We start from the raw sequence: 21,910 nt of genomic DNA, 5'->3' as shown, positions 1-21,910 counted from the left end.
GCCACAGAGTATTTTTCACGGTGTTCAGGGTTTTCTTTAAATATATTCTAGCGGTTTCATTTATCTTGCGTTAGCAGAGCAGTATTGAAATCCTAAATGTATGTCTCTAAGCAGCTGTGACATTATCGGTGCGCGTCTAGCTACAGTACTCGTCTCAGGAAGAGACAGATGTACAAAACAGGAGGTTTTGGCTGCTTGTTTCTCACCAGCTGCTTTTCTTGTAAACTTCCTGCGGTTTTCATGGTGTGACTGCCTCAAAGAGCAATAAAGCATGCTGTTCTTTAATTTGGCAGCAAATGGAAAATGTTTCTGTAGGGTGCCAAGATGCCCGTGTGTTCGCTGTTAGTAGCTGCTCCATTCCCACTATATGATATTGCATTTGCGAGCTCGAGGCGGCATACCGAGACATTTTGTCAGACCAATTCACTGAATGAGCGGTAATGATGGAAAACTCTGTGTCTTTGGTGAGGTTGAGTTGTATCCTCCAGTGTTAGAGCAGGTCGACATGAGCAGAGGGTAGGAGGGCATTTATGTCAGTTCACCTATTCAGCAAGTAAACCATTGCATAAATACAATAGCTGTTCCAGGAGATTGTTATGCCACAGGTGGTGTAACTGTGTTGTTGTCTGATTTGTTCTTGTTAGTGGGAGGGAGAAATAGATTTTGAGTGCACTAAAGGTGGTAAATAGGTCATATCTTCTTTTTGAGACTTTTGGAGCCAGTAATTATATTTTTAACTTTACTGTACTTTATTTTACTGTATGCATTTAGTAGCAACTTTAAAGACAAATAAATAGAAAAAAACGAATAAATTACCATGTATTATTATAAAACTGACCTGCCAAACAGTATAAAAAGCACCACATATCCCCACATACAAGCTGCAACATGCAGCTTGTATGTTTATGCAATTGGAATCCAATGATATGATACGCATTATTTTAAAATGCACCAAGTTGCATAATGAGTATTTTTAATTTGGATACTTTAATATTCAAATTACATTTTTTTTCTTTTGGGGGGGGGGGACCACTGAATAACTGCTAATAAAGTAATATCAAATGTGGTAATGACATAGGGATTCTGCTACACAGCTCACAGGTAAAATATAGGTAAGATACACTGTAAAAGAAAATACAAATATACCCAAAAAAGCAAAAAACAACAGGGACTCTAAATTCAAACAGGGAGGCAGGGAAAATGAGGGAAAGATTCACAAATACCATGACTAAAAAAAAGGACAGGACTATTTATACACATCAGAGAAACAGAAACAGCAGAGTGGACAAGACACAGGTGTAGACAGTCATGACGACGAGATGGGGGAGGAAATGAAATTCACCTAACTATCAAAGTAAAACCAGGAATGACAAGAGAACCCAACTGAACACAGAGATGCAAAAACCTGCACAAAAACATAGTAGAGAAGGGACTCAACGGTGGCGAGAACACTAAGCCCGAAACAAAAACACAAATATTAAACTGTTGATTACAAGTAAGGGAAAACATGGAGGAAATTGCACACAAATACAAACTCCATAAAAACAAAACTAGAACTTTAATACAAGAACTAAAGCATCTGGAAACTAGAAAGCAGGAATCAGAATCATCCTAACTGTTGTGTAATTATTGTTCTCACGATACCAAAAACTAAAACTAACACTAAAAATTCATAAAAACAAAACTAAAACTAAACATAAAAACACAAACACAGCATATCACAAATCTGGAAGCACACACATGCATATTCTGTTTCATTGGTATCCCCTGTAAGATTTCTGGGAATAATTTTACACACCATAAAGGCTAGGCGTGATTTTTGCACCGTTGTGCTGAAGTGCCAAATATTTGATTTGCATGATCAGACAAAAGCAGATCTCTCCGTTTTAGAATTTATGTTTTCCACACAATCGTTAGCACTCATCCCTGAAGCCTCTGTGCATTTGAGCATGCCCATAGATGTTCTAGCTATTGCCTCTATTGCTAAAGAGAACACTAGCAGCTCTATGTTATGTATTTATAATCACGCAGAAGTAGAATTATATCCTTGGAAATGCAATCTCTTCTTTTAAGCCTGTTTCAAAGCTTTTATTCAAATTACTCATAAACTGCCTTCCGATAATAGTTTGTAGAAGGTGGCACCATAGAATAGTAAAGTCAAATAATCTAATCTGTTCTGAGTGTGAAACTGAATGAATTCCTTCACTGAGATGCAGTCGTATAAATCATTACCTTCAATGAGCTCTGAGTAAGCAGCATGCAGCCCACACCATGCCTTGAGATTATTAATATTTAGCCTTAATAGGCACTTAATCATTGATCTAAAGTAGGTGCTCTGCTTCTAAATGAATCTGGTGGGTTGAAGGGGCTTCCGCCTCAGGCATGTGAGTCTTCAGCTCTGCTTCGAGGCCTGTTGTGCAGGTCTTACTGCTAAGAGCCTGATGAGATCGAGGAAAAAAATCCCCATTTCCAAATATCCATCAGCACTCTGAAGAAAAGAAAGAGGGAAGCGGAGAGATGCATTCGAAGAGCAGATCTTGTTTCCCTCGTTGCTCTTCCCTCTGGGCAGTCTCCATGGTAATAGCTGTCAGCTCATATGTTTTATTTAACCTTCACGCCCTGGAGAGAAGCCACGTTATGTTAATAAGGAGGGTTTTTTCATGGCTGTCACACATTTTGTCTGTGTGAAACTCTGCAGGATATCACCTCTCATTTCTTCTCCCAAGTCTGTGTTTTGGACACAATCTGTTATCTTATCCGATTAATAAATACTGTTTGTCCTATCCATACTTTAGCTGTTATTTACATAAAATAAAATGTGTGCAACACCAATTGTGATCTCAAAATGTTGTTTTTTATAGACACTCCAAACAATTTACTGACCTGAGGACAGCAGCATTTATCTCCTTCTTTCAAAACTGTGCAAAAGCTTTGCTAAAAAAGAAATCTCTTTTTTGATTTCACAATACTAAAGCAAAGGTTGGTCTAGGTGCAAGGGGGGTGCCTTGGGAAATCAGAAAAATTCAATCAGAAATAAATAAACCAACTGGGGATAGATCTCTGGGGATAGGCCACAATATGGTTTCACACTGACACACTGAAATCAGTAAATTACGTTACATGTGTGAAACGGTGTATCACTTTGTCTTTTGTTTGAATATCACATTAAAAAGTAAAGTAAAAACACTGCGAGGAAAGCTATACATTTTTAAACTCATTGTATTGTTTAGCATTCATAATTAGAAGGTTTTACATTTTCTGTGATGCATTCAGGAGGACAGGCCACCGCTCCTCCCACCTTCAGTCAAGCACCTAACCACAAGCTTCCTGGTCTCTATTTGTGATCCAACTTCTGTTGACCAATCGTGTTTGAACAGGCTTTATTTCCCTGCAGTTAAACAGTCTGTGTGAAAGGGGGGGGGAAAACATAATAAGGAATGCATTTGCAGAGAGAAGTCGTATGGAAACCATTATGTGATCACAGTTCAGTATTTTATTTAATTTATGTTTGCTTTTTTAAAATGTATTTAATTGCTTCTTTTAAAGTGGCTTCACAGTGTAATGGTGTAAAAGTTCAACTAATATGCAAAAACTCCCTGGTTTCAGACCAGGAGTGGACACAAATCCTGAGAGGCACGCCTCAGAAAATCATCCATCAAGCCAGAGTCGTAGAATTAATGGAATGACTTACTCCAGGGCTCTAGTTTAAGCTAGCTTTGCTTTAACGACAAAAAATTTCGCACGACAGTATTATTTACCCATCTAGATTGAAATTACATGTAGCTGTACATACTTTGATGGCTTTCATCCTGGCAGCAGTTTAGGATGAGTCACTCTCTACAAGACTGATGTAGATGTCACTGAATTGGAGCTCTGTCGCCACTTTCAGGGATTTAAATAAAGGCAGAATATGAACCACAAGTCCCCAAAATTCAGATTTATCTTTGAATCTTCGTTTTTCCCTCCACGGATAGATGATCCAAATAGTCTTGGCCTGAGACAAGTAAAAAAAAACAACACTTTTGTCCTGCAATACTGTCATTCTTTCCGGTCATAGTGGATTAATGTTTGCCTGTCAGGGAAGTGATTCAGTCACGTGACTGAAAACTATGGTTTGCAGTTCTTTACATTAAAAGAAACGACACTGTACCAGGTGTTCTTCTAGTAAATGACGAAGATGAATCTGGCGACCTTCTTCCATTGCTCTGTAGTCTAGGTCTGATGCTCACGTTGCCATTTTTGGTGCTTTCGGTGGTGGACGGCAGTCAACGCGGGTCCCGTGACTGATCTGCCGCTTTGCAGCCTTATACACAGCAAACTGAAATGCCCTGTGTATTCGGACAGCTTTCTGTCAGAATCAGCTTTAAATTCGCTCAAATGCTTACGCTTAGCCATTTTTTTCTGCCTCTAACACATCAGTTCTGCAGACAAAATGTTCACTTCCTTCCTAATGTATCCCACCCACTAACATGTGCATTGATGAAGAGATAATCAGCGTTATTAACGTACCTGTCAGTGGTCATAATATTATGTCTGGTAACTAAAGTAAGTTTGACATTAGTGGTTTAAATGTCGGTTTAGAAAAAGATAATGGATTTGAAAACTCAACATGTACCATGTACCAGCTGTTTCCCATAGAAACAGTTGGTATATTAAACATAATTCATGTAGCTAATAAATCAAGACAACTGAGATGACAGTCAGATTTATAATTCAGTCTATCTTCCTATTTGCATTCCTGTTACTATGAAGCAGCGGCGTTAAACATGTCTTCTGTTGACACCCGGTGAAAAAGTTAACATCCATGTAATGTAAGCAGTTACCACCTGAAGAGGTTATCGCTCGTTCTTTAATACCATAATAGATTCCTTCTTCTCTCTTTGTTATTTTCCAGTTCGACTGCTCGTTAGAGAGTCTCAAATTATTTCCTCGCAGGTCAGTTATAACTGATCATTTAGTCCCTCATTGAACACCTGTGGTGCAATTGGAACTTCACAGTGCTAAATAAAATTGGGCATTCTCTTAATGAACCCAGTCACCTCTGTAATTTAAGGTCCTGGTGGCGTCCTCTGTGCCTGGTATTAGTGTCCAATAACAATACCTCTGCAGCTGTTCCCTAGCTACTCACACGCAAAACACACATATTTATCTGCTCCACACACCTACACCGCATGCACATGCATGCTGCTGGTGATGCTCATTTTAATGCAATCTGTTCAAACCAGTTATTTATTTATACACCTGAGAATATACATGGTCATTTGGCCATTTCTTTGAGTCTCATTAGCTTTTAAGTATGCAGTAAAACTATAAGTCATTATTCATGTTCTAGAAATTGCATTTTAAATGCCATCATGTACCATTTTAATGTTTACCCTTTAGGCTTTGAAAATACATTAACTCTTGGTGTGATTATGTAAGACAGTTGTTCAACAATAGTGATTCAAAGGGGAGCGTACAGTACAAGTTAAATACAGGTCTGTAATGGATTTAATGCATATATGAGATGTGATATGCATAGAAATAATCTCATCTTTGTAGCTCACGTCTGCTTGAAGCAAGGAAAAAGTAGCACAGCCTGCCGGTCTAAAGAGTTAAGCATGGGCAAAATTGCATTCTTTGTAATGCCCAGTAGGGGGTAACACCTCTGGTTGTAAATTGAAAACAGTCTATAAGAAAATGATCCTGTTTCTCACTTGTTTTGTGACCTCAATGACCACAGTTTATGATCTCATCTGCTGCTTTTAAGTTTGCTCCAACACAGCACAACATTTATTTTGTTCGTTATTTTTTCCATTTGGAGTAAAATAAATATTAAATCAGGGTGTCTACCACATGCCTGATAAGTCAAATCTCCCTGGAACTGTAGCACGGCTGACCTGGATTGTGTGTAAAGCATGATACAAAAAATATTAACATTTATAAATGCAAAAATATGAAATATATTTTAACTAGCTGCATCAGTTCTGATTGTCTGGTTGCAGAAAGTCTGGTTGCAGTGGAGAATGTAATTTTCTATTACTGTCTGTGAGATGCAAAGGTGCTTTCAGGCTAAATGAGCAAATATAATCTCTCCAGAAACTTCTGGGTGTGATTGCAAATGGGTGTGCCCATAAAACCTTCAAGTGGAGGTGTACAGGAGCCACCCTTACCAGATACCATTGAGCCTAGACACCTTGCTGACGAAAAGAAGTACTTTCCCTTTCGGGCTTTGACCACAAGCAGAATTTAAACAAAAGGAAGATACATTTTCACTCAGAACAAGTAATTAACTTCTGAGTGTTTTGAAAGTTTGGTAAGGGACTGGGATAAGGAGCTTACTGATATAGTGAATTTATGGATACTGGTATAAAAGTCCCCTTTAAGATTAATAAGTGTTAATAATCACAAACCTAAATCCACTGATATCTCTAGATATGCTCAAAGCTGTTTTGGTGGGTTAGTTATTAACTTGTTACATGCTTTTTTGTGTTTTTTCCTGTGTGTGGTTATAGAAGGAACCTTCCAGGCGACAGGCAGAAAGCCCTGGACATCATGCTGCCCCTGGTGGAAGGCGAGGAGCAGGTAGCGAGTGACATGTACTGCCTGGTGGGACGTATCTATAAGGACACGTTCCTGGAGTCAGACTTTACCAACACACAGAGCAGAGACAACGGCGCACTCTGGTAAGAGAGCAGGCAGGATGTCAGTGTGCATGTGACATTTCTGCTAAGCCAAACACATTCTGAGTCACCAAAAATTACCATTTCTAAGGGCAGGGTGCATGGGAAGTACAGTGACTCACTAGATCACACCATTAAGAGTTTATCATGAATGGTGTCAGTCAATGCAGGATTTCATAATGGCTCTCAGCATGAAGGTAAAACCCTTTGCTGGTAATGAGTCTGTGAATAAACCACAGCCATGTAGTGTGCAAAATTCTTTGAGGTTGCACAACGACACCTCATAGCAACATAAGAACAATACCATTAAAATCCAGACTACAGGGATCATGGATAACATACCAAGATGACTAAAATGTAAAATTAGCAAACATTAGCAGTGACAATAGTTTGAGCTGCTAAATGTTTTGTGCATGTTAAGCTGAGCTGCCTGGTTTCTGCTGCTGGTAGCAACAGGAAGTGGTGAGCTAGCATTTATTTAAGAAAAAAAACCCATTGTGAATATAAATATTAGTACAGGTTAAGATTAATGGCATCATGATTCAGGAAAGTGTCCTAGTTGTCTAATATCTCTGTAGAACCACAAACCCTTGCTATTTGAAGACTCTGCATCACTTCCACACTGCCTAGTGTGACCAAAAATAGCTGAAACTTTTCAGTTCAATAAAGTTAAACTGGTTTGGGTAACATCAGACTGTTGTAGCTTCATATTAGAACAATAAAATCAGAAATAAAAGACATTAAGTTCAGCAGCATTGGCACAAAAACTGCTGCCACGCTGAATCTTTCTTGTGTCTCGTCTTTTATCCTTGGGAAACCACTTTAGGGATGATTTGCCATCTCTCAAGAAGTCTCATATTTTTAAACTGTGTTTCAATAAGTCAAGTATAATATAGTCTTGTATGTCTTATATTAATCCTAACTAGAAGCAGTATTTGTTTGAGTGAATTTTAGTGACAATTTATACTTGGCTAGTTTCCCCTTCATGGCTGTCTTCATTTTTACATCTGGACAACTTTGATTGTAGCTGCTGTTCAAAAGTTTCTCCGTACAATTTTTATCCTGGATTTCAAATATCAGGCTGACCTGATTTTAATAGCGAGGATCCATTATGGTCCAGTTAGCAGCTGTCATCAGTGTAAGGCAAGTGTATGGGCAGTGCATCAGGTCAGAGGATGTATGCGTACGTCTTATGAGATGTATGCACATCGTTTCTTCAAAATTCATGGCAGTCGTAAGTTTATCCTCCAGTGTCCAGCTGTCAGAGTAAACTATGGAGGCATCCAACAGTGACCTTTCAGCACTCTTCATGTTGTTGTGTGCCGTTCACTCCACACTGAGGAGGAGGTTTTGCCTCCCACCCAGCTCATCAAATTTACCCCTTGTAAAGTCGCCTTTCTCCCCAAAATGGAAACCGAGTTTCAGTATTAACACAGTGGAGGAGACCCAACGTGCATCAAAGATGGATCACAGCAAGTGGTAAGAACAGGGCTTCACTAAATGATCTGTCCATCAACCTTCATCAGGACTTCCAGGGAGAAAAGAGGAGTTAAAATCAGCTTTTTGTGGGTGGAGTCAGAAATCCTTTTGGTTGCACTTTTACATTAAAGGTTTCTGTGTCTTCTTACAGTTTGGAATCTAATAAAGAGATTAGTGTGAGTAAATTAACATTCTGGTGTTTTTGCAAGTGAAAGTTTACGTTTTCTAATTAACATTTTTTGGAGCCTGACAACTTGCAGGGACCTTTTGGATATGATAGAGTTGGATATTTGCTACCCAAAAACTAGCTAAGTCAGCTTGACACTAATGAGTAAGCACAAAGAAAGATGCATTTGCAGGGTTTCCAGTAGCTTGTTGAAACTGAACTCTCAAATTTGCCATCTCCTCATGAGCATGGCTGTGATGCGAGTGCACCGAGGCTAACGTTAGCTGACGGAAGTCGGCTTATTGAGAACACAAGGCGGCTGATTGTCTTTATCTGGAAATTGCTTTTTAAGATTTCATATCTTTGTTGACTGCTTAGATAATCAGGCTCCCATCTGGCTGTTATTTTCAATTCCGTGTCACAACTTGGCACAGGCCTCTAATAACGCTCGCACCCCTCCCCTCCGCAGAACAGATTGCTCATTAAATAAATGAAATTTCTTGTTTTGTGGGGGTACTCACAGTTGCTGTTTGATGTTCTGTGGCCCCCAACTCAATATGGCTGTAATTATTTTTTTCTATCTTGAAGTGTCTCAGAAAGCCGGGGGAGTCCTGGGAAGCCATCCATTATCTCAGGGATGCTTGGGATTTGGAATGACGCATTTCTTGGAAGAAAACTGTTTATGTGAATCATTCTTCTTCTCTTTTCAGGTTTAAAAAGGGGTTTGAGTCAGAGCCAACACTACACTCTGGTATCAACTATGCTGTTCTTCTGCTGGCAGCTGGACACCAGTTTGACACGTCGTTCGAGCTCCGCAAAGTGGGTGAGTGGACCCTTGTTACTTTGGTCTGTGTCCTAAATATGCAGCTTTTCATTTTATTACACTAAGCCTGCTGACTAACCACTGAGTAATCAAACTCTAATCAGTCCTTTGTCTGTAATTTACACAATAATTGTTATCCTAACGTGGAAATAGGGGTCAGTAAAAGCTGCACAAATAAATAACTTATATGAATGGAAATGAAAATTGCGTCACCCACAGAGAAACAGTTCCCCTCACAGCTAAAGTGCAGTTTAGCATCTTTCAGCTCATTGCGTTTGTTCTAACTTGGTGTCAAATGAACTACCTTTGCTATGGCAGGAGCTGTTTTTAATGGAAAACCTCTAATAAACTCACATATGCTTCTAACTCAACGCCAAACAACAACTGTACAAAGTCTAGAGGAACCGAGGGCAGCAAATCTTAGGAGTTAGCTGGAACCAGAACAAATGCAGAGGAAGTGAAAATTGGATTCATTTAATTCACCCAAGTGGCAAGAGACACGGCTCCAAATGAGAGATAATTTTGTTATGTGTTTGCTGAGTGTGTTAATAGTGTTTGCTAACACATTCAGCGTGTCAGCTGTTGACACAGTGGATGGTGATAATGTTTAACAGATTTTTTGACCACAAAAATGGACGTAACTCCAAAATTCACTTTCCTTTTAGCTTCATTTTAGTTCAACAAGGCAAGAGGGAGATATATGCTGCTAATTGTTCCTTACACAGCCACTAACTGTGTATGCCTGTCATTTGGTGCAGAGTAGAGTGTGCCGAGTCATTTATTAGAGGGTTTTTTTGACAGAAAGTAACTTCCTGCAGGTGAATGCTATTAGGATAAGGTTGGAATGCCAAATATGAACCAGGGGAGTAAAGTTATGGGTTGGAAAACTTTGTTAAATAAAGTTATTTTTAAGCCTTGTTATTATTATGCATATTTCAATAAAGCAAAATCAAATAATGTATAGTTGTTTCCTTTTTTAGTCAGGCAGGCGTGTAGCTGAGCTTTTGCCCACACTTTTTTTTCCCTCTGAAGTCTGAGGCTCAGAGGAACTCAGGAATCTGGGAATTAGAGTTGGCTTTTCTGGGAATTGGCCCGCAGCTCTCTAAATTAACCCAACCCTCCATCCCTTTATGCATCCCTGGGGTTATCTCATAAGATCCCCACTGTCTCTCCAAATGGCAGATTTCTGCAGCAGGCTGTGCAAAACATGTAGCTGCTGCTTATCTTAGCAGTTCTAATAAAAATAATAATATAGCTAGGCTGCTGTAGTGCGAGTTGTGGCACACCCAAGTATAGCATGGTCTTGCTTTGGCTTTCTTGTTAACTGGCATGTCTGCCTATGGTCCACATGGAAATGGAACAAAATAGAGATATTTCACCAGCATTAAATTGTTTGTCTTGTTTGCAGGAGTTAAGCTGAGTAGCCTGCTGGGTAAAAAAGGCAGCCTGGACAAGTTGCAGAGTTACTGGGATGTGGGCTTCTTCCTGGGTGCCAGCATCCTGGCCAGTGACAGCACCCTGGTCATCCAGGCTTCTGAGAAACTCTTCAAGCTTAAAGCCCCTATATGGTGAGAACACAATCCGTTCAAATTAGCATGCTAAAAAATGCATTTTAGACCACTTCCATCACCAACTGTGACTCTCTCTTTGTCATATGAAGTCTGCTCTGCTTCCCTTTGAAACTAAAGCAGCCATCTGTGGCCACTGGCAAACATTTGGTGTATTTGAAGAACAAAGAAAAAAGTCACCAAAAAAGCCACTTTGCTCATTTGAACAGTATCTCTGTCTTTACATTTTAGATTTGAAGGATATAAAAGCCTGGTGTCGTAATTTTTTGTGAATTGTCAAAAGTGTGGTACAACGTTACTCCAAAGATAAAACTGAGAACTGATATTTTTTTACACTTTTTATAGCGCATATTCGTCTTTAGGCCCCCAAGCTAGCCTGCAAGTCTAGATGTGTTTTAAAGAAAGATGCCACATGACAATATCCCGTTCACGCCATCGTAACATAATGCCTTCACGGTGGTGGAACATAGTTGTAATTGCCCGCAAGGCATGTGGTAATTTCAGACTTCACACAGATTTTATGATACTTTATGTACAACATGTGGAGGAAAATAATAAAAACGTTTCTTTTTTTTCTACAGTGCATGAAACCCAGCTGTTTTTTGTTTGTTTTAGTGCTCTGAAAACCATCACACCAAAATCAGGCTCCAGCATAGAAACGCAGTCATATCTTAATGTGTTTATTTGTTAGCAATTTTCCTTAAACAACGCTAAAGTTATCTACCAGCAAGGTATTCTCTTTTCTCTGTCTTCATATCACATGTTTTTGTAATTCTACAGTCACACTGTGGAAAACATTGGTTGGAAACTGCAGCGTGAAATTAATGCAACCCTGTCCAATGAACTTGTAATCTTGTTACCTTTAAAAATATTGCTTTGAAGACCAGGGGACCACTGTCCGAGTCAGAATGGGACTTTAAAAATGTTGATAAAACATTAATAAGATGAAGTCAGTCTAGAGGAAATTACAATACAACCATTTGGCAACCAACTTGAATCAAGTCCCCTATTACAAAGAGATGTTTCACAGACAAGTTGTGGCCGTCGGCACAGATTGACTCAGACTGAGTGCAATAAGCTGACAGTTTGTCTGCATTTATATATTAGATGGCAACTATTTGCAAAGCAGCCATAAAGACATATGCCACAGCAGTAAAGTTGTTTATTCCTGTTATCTGGTAATACCTCTGTTGCTTCCAGGTATTTGCGGTCATTGGTGGAGACCATCTTGATCTTTCAGCACTTCAACAAGCCCAGCGTAGAGCAGCCCTCCTACAAACAGGAGCTGGTGGACTTTTGGATGGACTTCCTGGTGGAGGCGACCAAAAAAGATGTCTCCTCTGTTCGATTTCCTGTAAGAAACACAGATTAACATGAAATAATACATCTGAGTTTTTGTTAAAATGTGGAAACAAAAAAAAAATGCAATGCAAGCTCAGAAAATTAAAGGTTTAAAATGTGCAATGCATATATGTCTTGTCCAGGTGTTGATTTTGGAGCCAACTAAAGTGTACCAGCCTTCATATTTGTCCATAAACAAAGACGTGGATGACAACACAGTGTCAATCTGGCACGTTGCTCCTGATGACAAGGTGCGTGTCCCACTGCAGTAAAATTATTTAAAGAATATATTCGCTGCATAATACTGAGTATAGGTTTATGTACTGTATATATGTATTTTGCTTGCTTTTAATAGGAATATGGGTAACAGAAAGAAAAAAAATCCAATTGCAACCATAGAAAAATGAAACAAAATCCTACGCTGGTGCACCTCAACAGTCTGTGCTGGTTTCATCACTCTGTTTTATGTTAGCAAACATACTGATGCTTCCACTGGTTCCTGTAAATGATGAACTACAGATAATGTCACATAAGGCGACAGATGTTAACGAAACAGGAAAGCTGAGATCGTGATCATGTCTCTTGTAGATCTGGGGAGATGCTGTGTTGTGATAATGGACTGTCGCTTCCTGTAATGAAGCTTTATGCCTCTGTCTTCTCGATTGTTTTCATATGTTATTGCTCATTATTCCCAGCTTACACGTCAATGTAAATGGTTGCTCACCAGGGAAGTCGTGCTAGTAAACGAACTAAATAAGCGCCAATGATATAATCCAGTGGACTGATTCTTATGATAATGCTCGCAATAATGTTTAGTTAACGATTTATCCTGTTGATTTGACTTGGCCTGCAGAACAAGGGGATCCATGAGTGGAACTTCAGCGCCACATCTGTACGAGGTGTCAGGTCAGTGCCTGCAGTCTCTGCAAAGCCTTGTTAAAAGTGATCGCTTAGTGGACTTTAAGCTGACTGCAAGCAGAAACTACTATGAAAAGACTAAAAGGATCATTAGAGAAAGTAACATTTGTTTCTAGTTCAAGTTTCAAGTTTTATTTGTCATATAGAGGTAACAATGTTACATCATTACAGGCTACGAAATTCTTAGGTTCAGAGCCCGCTCAATATTGCACGTAGGAAAAAAGCAAAATTACACATAAGGTGACACTAATTAAAAATAAACTATATAAATAAAGAAAATATATGTAATTTTTTTTAAAAGAGTAGGATAAATAAATACAGATTACTACAAATACTGCAGTGCCTGTAGTGCAGAGGTAATGGTATATACATGTACAGTGTATACAGTGATTACAAAGACTGGAGGTGGAAAAGGCTTCCAGCCCTCGTGTTGTTACCATGAATTTACCTGGCACTCAGCAGACTCTGGGGACTCACGACAATGTAATGAGCTCTAGGCAAGGAAGGACATTTCCTGAAATATCAAACTGCTCCTTTTAAACAAATGAACACTGAGTTCCTGCTTCCTGTGTGGCTAGAGAAAATTGCTTCATGCCATACCTCTATCTGTCTCCTGTCTCATTTCTGCTCTCAGCTGCTGCATAAATAAAAGCATTAAATGTCCAAAAGTTGTAATTATGCAAAGTGAAAAGCTTTTGAAATCAAATAGAAATGCATAAACATGTATAATAACATTGAGTTGTGTACTAAACAAGCTGATATTTCAGTGTTCAGAAATATATTTAAAACGCCCAAAAAGACACCTGAATAAACCAAAAATACTCCAATGTTAATTCGAATAAAAATGGTGTTTAAAGCCCAGTGCAACATAATAGAAGTCATAAAATTAAGAGTAAAACAAAATCATGCATTTCCGGTTTAACAAGTAGGTGTATCAAAACATACTCAAAAGCAAAAATAAGTAATAACTGCATGCAATCTGCAATTGTAAACACCAAAGCAGAGGTTTTAGGTATGCCCAGTCGCTGTGCTGTCTCTTCACCTCTTGCAGCTTCAGATGGTATCCGAGTGCTCCAGCATTACACAGACAGTTTTTATGATGTCCTTCTCTTTGCCAATTTTTTTTTCCACAGTCCTCAAAGGAATTCAGTGTCAGATCGGAGAGAAGCTGAGGGCTGTGCTCACATGTTGCTAGGGAACGACTCTTTCTCTATGCCCACTCAGCCTGCAGACAGTCAGCAGGACACAATGGCAGCCCTGCAGGCTACAATACAACCACACATGCAGGGACTCTGCTGTCTGGTTCAGCAGCTCTGGCCTTGGCATTCTTACTAAGGAATGGGCAATTGCCAATTCCACTGGATAAAAGTTTCCATTTAGTTGGTACAATTCTAGCTGTCCATCTTTTGTGCAGAAATTGAGCGTCATCTAACAGCTTATATGGCTGTTTCTGATGGTGACTTTTATAGGAAACAAACTACAACTGCTGTAGTCCATGCTCATAACATTAGATATTTATTGTATATATTAGCATGAAATACTTTTAGAGTGCAGTATCTGTGTGCACAGGCTGCATTTATGAATTTAATTTTTACATGTGGTTTTACATTTTTAAGTCATTCAGTCAGTGTTTCACAATCAGGGTACAAGTACCCTAGGGGGCTACTTCTGCGGTAGAGCAGGGGTGGTGGAGAAGATTAGCTCTACTGGTACAATTAACAGAGACATTATTGTTTTTCTTGATTAACTATTATCTATAATGTGAAATAGAATGGCATTCATCCAGTTCTGCTGGAATAAGCTAGAAACAACTATGTGGACAGCTGTTGTGTTGTTGGTGACGTTATAGTGTTAGTGTTATGTAACTCTGGGGGATAAATCTTTTTAAACTTTTTATGAGGGAAAATAGAGAACTTTTGACCACTGACATTTGTCACATTTACAGTTTTTTATGCTCTAATGATTATTTATATTTAAATCTTTAATAATTTATTTATAATTTAGTATACCACAGTATACATATCATGACGTGACCCTCTATGAGCAAGGACTTAGCAACAGTGGGAAGGAAAAATTCCTTTTACACCAGAAGAAACCTTTGGCAGAACCTTTTGGCTGACTTGTTTAAGCTGTAGCTCTCAGTTATTACTGACTGAGAGTATGCATTACATTACAACTTGAACATGTTAGCTAAAAGCGAAAATGTTTGCTAAATATAATAGTGAAAGAGCTCAGAAATAGTAGTTGGCTAATAAATAAAGAAAAAGTTATAAGTTACTGCTGACTAATAGTGTGCATTAATAATAGCTAAAATGGAAATTTCTGAAAAAACAGTAACTAGCTGAATCAATTTACTTAGCTAGCTAGCTTTGAAACCATTGGCTAATATGCATTAACAGTTCAAATTGCTAGTGTATACAGTGAAAACCATAAGCTAACCATTTTTGCTAAATTAGAGCTAGCAAAAAAAACCTGTTGGGTAAAAGTCTAAGGAGCTTGGAAAGGAAAAGCGTCTGGACTTCTTTACGTTGCTTGAAGACGTTTCACCTCTCATCCGAGAAGCTTCTTCAGTTCTAGGGTCAAATGGTGGAGAGTCCCAAATTTAAGCCCTATGGGAATGCCCCCCCAAGAGGGACAAAGGACATCCTATTGATCCTCTACCTAATCACACGAGCCAATATGTCTGTGAAAGAGGTCTTTCCAAGATCCTTAGACTACGATGACCTGGATGACTGAGAACCTTCACTGACATATTGGGTAAAAGTATTAACAGCTGAAACTGCTAAAAAAGCAAAAACAAAAGCATTAGCCAAATAGAAACCAAACAGCATTTAAATAAGGAATGTTGTCCAACAGTATAGATTAACAAATGGCTTAAAGAAACAAAAGAAAATGTTAAATATTGTTGAAAAATGGGTAAAAATAGCAACATGACGTGAATAAATAGTTGAAATAGTTACTTAATAGTTGGTATCATTTGAGAATTTTGTGGAATATTACAAAAGAAACAGTTTGTAGCTATAGCTTCATTCAATGTAAAGCTCACATCTATTCTAATGTTATTGTGGGCTGTTTCTAACTGAGGACAAACTGTGGACCATTTCTCCTCAGCATCTCCAAGTTTGATGAACGCAGTGCCTTTCTCTACGTCCTTCATAATGCAGAAGACTTCCAGATCTACTTCTGCACAGAGATGCATTGTAAAAGGTTGGTCTGTGTGTTCTCTCTTACAGATGCAATTCCAGATCTTTAGCTATTTACCATAATAAATCATGTCATAATGTGACTGCATTAATTTAATTTTCAGTTCAGTTCAATTCAGTTTTATTTATATAGCACCAAATCACAACAACACTTGGCTCAAGGCACTTTAATGTTAATTTAAACTTAATTTAAATGGCCTATCCTATTTCTCTTTCTTTTTTCGTACAGAATTACATTATTGAAATATTCATGTTTAATGAGCCATCCATTGAAATATCAGATAGTGAACAGCCTGAAATGTCTTAACCATACGTGTAATTTAACATCTCTCTGTTCTCCACATTCAGTCAGTCTGCTATCATTACAAAGAAACGCTGCTGTCATGAATCAAAGTAAAGGGTCGGCACAGCTTCACACCTTTCTTCATTGTAATGACTTCATAAGTAGCGGCTGTAAAAGTGATAATGCACGTGTGGCTCAGATGAATTGATCAATTAAGACCACCACTCTCATAATTGTACCTTAATAACTTAATAACTTAACACTAATGCCCTCCTTCTTTTATTGAGCCAGTTGTAAACCCTTTACAAAATGATGTTTTATTAATTAGCGGGACCCACATTACATTACCTTACATACAAAACGATTGTGGAGAGGAGCAGTCGGGGTTGAATCCTTATACCTATTACAATTTTCACACGTGCATTCCAAACCTAAACCTATCTAGACTTGCCCAACTGCCCCATATTACCTGTCTTTGTTCAACTTGTGAGAAAGAGCAAGTGGAATAATGTGCTCCAACTTTTGAGTTGATATGTAAAGACAGCTTATGGTTAATGGGCAATCTGCTTCACCTTTATGAAAAGCCTTATGATTCTCCTTAAAACACAGGTGTTATTGAACTGATTAATTCTGAATGATTTCACAGCAAATTGTAAACTTAAGTAATTTAGGACAAACAGGATCAGGTTATGCTCATTTACACAGCTGAGCCTTCTCATATATGGAATAGAGCAGGAAATGTTCTGCATCAGAAACGTTTGCACATCTGGAATTACGTCACATGCTTACTTACTGACAGAGCATACAGAAGCATACAGTAGCAGTGAATGCACTAAAATATTAGCTGAACTTTTCACACACTGGACCAATCAGACATCAATTTTGTACTCTGTAATTAGCAGGTGAAAGAAAGAAGTTAAGCTCCATGTTGGTTGTGCCTTTCCCATCAGTAGTTTGAGTGTTTCCCATCAGTCCTGCACTCAGGTGCAAAATTTGTGCCTTCCCGATCACCACAAACACACCTTGTTTCATTTCGACACCATCTTCTTCTTCACTAGCTGCTATGCGAAGCACTGAGTGTTCAGACTTGTGACTTTCACATATGAGCCTTCCTCACTCTTCCAGTTCCATTATCTGGAGTGTGAGAGTCAGTGAGTCATGCCTGACTCACGCCTGCTGTTGTTATGATGCTGCTCTCATTTTAACAACATTGACAGTAGGATAGGAGTGGTGAGAAGAGGGACGAAGGAAGGGAGGGAGAAATAGATGAAAGACGGTGGGAAGAGGAAGAGACCCAGACTGAATGCGCTTGTGCATGTGTGCATGCACAAGCGCACGTGTCACTGAACACCTGCAGGCATGCGGTGTGTGACAGCATGACAAGGCAGCGTGTTAATTCACAGCTTGTGCGCTCCGAGAGTGGAAAAGGTCATTGTATGTATGTATGCATGTGGGAGGTGTGCATGCAAACACACTGTAACCCCTTCTGGATAAAAGCACAATCAAAACAACACCACTCAATAACAATATGCACAAAATGGATTTCTGACAAATAATTCCATATGTTTGTGATTCTGAATTATGTTAGCTATTTAAGTACTATATATATAAGCTCCATAATGTATTTTTTGTTAGGGGTTCACCTAAGACAGGTATTGTTGCTAATACAGAGGCAAACTGTGCTTGATTGCACTTAATGGCCTTATTTTTATTTGCATTTTTTCTGTTTTGGCCGTCTTTGACAAGCAAAATACTTCTTGCAGCACAAATAAGTCTGATTTTAGCTACCAATGCCAACAGGGAGATGTTTACAGCATATTGTTGGCCTTAAAAGGCTTTTTTGGCCTTATTGCAGAAAGGTTCCCAAAGTCGGAGGGCCAAGGCACTGTTAGCCTTCGTACTTTACATTTCTATCCCACATTGTTTGGAAGTCAGTGGCACTGTATCCCTCGCAATCTGGACTTCTTTAAGTTACTTGAAGACGTTTCACCTCTCATCCGAGAAGCTTCTTCAGTTCTAAGGTCAAATGGTGGAGAGTCCCAGATATAAACCTAGTGGGAGTATCCCCCCACAGAGGGATCGCCTGAGCCAAGGTGTGAAACTGGGTGTGGGTCCCAATCAGCCAGAGTTTGGGAGTGGGACCCACACCCAGTTTCACACCTTGGCTCAGGCGATTAGAGGATCATCAGGGGGTCCTTTTGTCCCTCTGTGGGGGGATACTCCCACTAGGTTTATATCTGGGACTCTCCACCATTTGACCTTAGAACTGAAGAAGCTTCTCAGATGAGAGGTGAAACGTCTTCAAGTAACTTAAAGAAGTCCAGACGCTTTTCTTTGCAAGCTCCTTTGACTACGATGACCTGGATGACTGAGAACCTTCACAGACAATTATTAAAGTAAACTTTTTTCTAAAATTATTAAACAAAATCTTTTTCTTGTTTAACTTTGTTTTGTTTTTTTATATGAGTGGAAAGTTGATTTTCAGTGCAGGGACTCCAATATTAAAAATCTTTTTGATGTCCTGCACATGTTTTTCTTGTTCCTATCACTCTAGTCAAGCCCGTAACTCATATTCTATTTACCCAACATGGACTCATTCTAGTATACTGAAAAACTGAAAGTCAAGGTCGTTTCCTTTTCCGACTCTCTTGAAATGCCAAAACGTACCAACTTTTTCATATATTGAATGAAAGGCATTCCCATTTGCCATTACTCTGTGCAAGTGTTCATTTAATATATGTCATGTCTGCAAAATAATGTCAAATAATTCAGTCTCTGTAAATGTATAAATCTTTAAATGTAAAAGTGTTGAAAGTTGCAGCAATGTAAAATGCCACTGTTACGAGATGCCGAAGTTGTGTTAAATATGATATACATGTTATCAGCATCGTTAAACAGACTCTGGTCTTTTCTTTGACAGATTTTGTGATCTGGTCAACAGCATAACAGAGGAAGCCTGGAAGTGTCCAGAGGAAGGAGAATGTGACACTGATACCTTAGAGGTAATTATTTTCGTGATACCAAAACACTTCCTCTGAACATAATGTTCATAATTTTTCCTAAATTAATAATTCTGCAGCTCTACCTCCAAGCACTGTTAATGAGAATGAAAAATCCACAAGTTCATTATTCTGCATTGTTTAGTCGCATCCTGTTGTGTTTCTGCGGTGTACTTTGCCTGCTTTTAAAATGCCACAGGAAATATGATACGATGTTGTCATGAAGAGACGAAGTGCTGACAGTAAAAACAAAAATTAAAAAAAGAAAAACCAGAAACCCATCTTTCAAAAGATAATTAGGGCTCTTCTTCTTTACTGACAGCCTACCGACTCCTTTCATGCAGCATTTATTACTCAGTTATTAAACGGTGAACGACGTGTTTTTGCTCTTGTTTGATCAAATTCCCCATCTAGCTTTTCTAATCCAGTTCGGCACAATTTGCATGATAATAACTGGATTGAAACTCAGCTTTGAACGCTCAGACAGGAACAGTAGCCCGCTGGGATAAGGCCTGGATTTTGTTCATGCGCTTTGTGTGACAGCGCAGAACAGGCACCTGCTGTTGCGTTCGCCTGCCTTCTACCAGCAGAGCCTAGGGAAAAGAATAAGCTAATTACGAAAAATGCTGCCGCACCCATCTTTGACTCAGCATGGCACAGATCAAATGACTAACAGGTTTTTCTCAGGGGGATTTTTATGCGTGTGATGCAACTCTAATCAGCCTGCACTGAGGGACGGTTAGTCTTCAGCTTACACCGTCCCTTAAGAATATAACACAAAATTGGGCTCTTGAGGAGTCGTCGTAAGCATTACTCACATTTTTTAGAAAACTTTGATTTTGAGGTGTTTTTACGGGGGAAGGAATCAGTGGAACAAAGCTAAGGAAATCGTGTTAAGAAGAAAAGAGCCTTTATTAGTTATAAAAACTCAATCAGACGTATTTTAAGGGAGTGAAAAGACTTGCTGATTTCTTTCATTCGTGCAACAGGTGCCAACCCGGTTCAGCAACAAGAGAATATTCATTTATGAAACAGTTATAACATAATTATAACAGTACAGTGGGAATGCAGAAAAACTGGTTTACTATGTTCAGATTTAACTCGTGGTTTACTCATTAAATCACTCTATTTTAACTATTAACTATTCTAATTTATTTCTCTTTGTCATTGTAAAAATGCATGGTGGGTGCATTTCTTCTGGTCAATGGACAGTGACATTTAGTAACCTCATGTTTTGGGTAATGGGATTTTGCTTTGATTCTTTATGGCAAATACCGTATATATTACTATTTATTTATTTATTGATTTATATATATATTTTTAAATGACAGTTTGCATGTTTCTCTTGTCTCCACAGTACGACTATGAGTATGATGAGCACGGAGAGAGAGTGGTTCTGGGTAAAGGCACATTCGGAGTGGTGTACGCCGGTCGAGACCTCAGTAACCAGGTCCGACTGGCCATCAAAGAAATACCAGAGAGAGACAGCAGGTCAGAAAAACAGCTGTTGTGGGGGTTTTTTGTTCTTTGTTTTTTAGTAATCATAGGGGAACAATGTTGCAATACGCATGGATGAATGAATCATTTCTATTGTTGTTTGCCACAGTAGCAGGAAAGTCTGCCAGTGGTGATATTCCTGTTACTCAGAAAATGAATCCTGTTTTTCATGACCTTTGCTGTAGTGCCAAGTCTAAGACTGGCTCATAATGTAGCTGGTAGACTGATGAAGAAACGGCTATGTTCAGTGTTTCCCACATAAACTTTATTTGGGCAGGCTGGTCAAGCATATTAATGGTCAACCAAGCATATTTGGTAGTGAAAGTTTTAGCTTTCTTTAATTTTATTAATAGAATATCCCGCTCTTATTTTGAAAAATCAGCAAGTCAGCTAGCTCGGTCGTTTCTGTCTAGTATGTCCTGACTGGCTCACAGGCCAGGCAATTGTTGTAGGGACATTTCATGTCCCGTTACTGTGAGCTTACCTAAGCTGCAGAATAAGCACCACTGTTGGCAAACTCACAGGAGAGATTGTGACAAATAGTGGATTACAATAATCATCAAAGCACTTGGTTATTAAGAAATTTCAATAGGGGCACTGTATTAAGATAATATGTATCATCTGTTTATTGTACTGCACAAAGATTGAATTTCAGCCCAAATGTTAACAAGTGTCTGTGCCGTTAATGTCTCATTTCATTCAGCGCAGCTCTGGAGTGTCATTAAAAATTAGTCCTTTTCTCTGGCTGAGAGTGCCAAGCTCAGTTCAGCTGTGTCCCTGGTGGTTTCTCGCTCTCAGAGCACTGGTATCCAGTTGAGTGACTGGTTAGTGGAGAGCTGTGAATGCAAACTCCCACCCTCTGCCTTTTTATTCCCATCACTGTCTCTGCTCGAAATGCTTGTCTCCACATAGTTCCACCTACTCATCTCATACTGCAAGACTCTTTTGCAGACTAGATGATTTCACACTTT

The 21,910-nt window shown here is 38.9% G+C and overlaps 1 protein-coding gene across 2 annotated transcripts in view; it reads left to right on the top strand.

Moving 5' to 3' along the window:
- map3k5 (mitogen-activated protein kinase kinase kinase 5) overlaps positions 1-21,910 on the top strand; it is an 85,407-nt gene that overhangs the window by 40,749 nt on the left and 22,748 nt on the right. For both annotated transcript variants that reach the window (XM_005931565.2, XM_042224713.1), the window contains 9 exons: positions 6,495-6,665; positions 9,018-9,130; positions 10,539-10,698; positions 11,899-12,052; positions 12,183-12,290; positions 12,893-12,945; positions 16,069-16,164; positions 19,364-19,445; positions 20,800-20,933. In XM_005931565.2, the coding sequence (XP_005931627.1) occupies positions 6,495-6,665; positions 9,018-9,130; positions 10,539-10,698; positions 11,899-12,052; positions 12,183-12,290; positions 12,893-12,945; positions 16,069-16,164; positions 19,364-19,445; positions 20,800-20,933 (1,071 nt within the window). The remainder of the gene's footprint in view (positions 1-6,494; positions 6,666-9,017; positions 9,131-10,538; positions 10,699-11,898; positions 12,053-12,182; positions 12,291-12,892; positions 12,946-16,068; positions 16,165-19,363; positions 19,446-20,799; positions 20,934-21,910) is intronic.

Source organism: Haplochromis burtoni, unplaced genomic scaffold (genome assembly GCF_018398535.1).
Source record: "Haplochromis burtoni strain Fernald_Lab_line unplaced genomic scaffold, NCSU_Asbu1 Contig_147, whole genome shotgun sequence".
Lineage (NCBI taxonomy): Eukaryota > Metazoa > Chordata > Actinopteri > Cichliformes > Cichlidae > Haplochromis > Haplochromis burtoni.
Note: the sequence above shows the minus strand (reverse complement) of the source record. Positions and strands in the feature narration are given on the sequence as shown.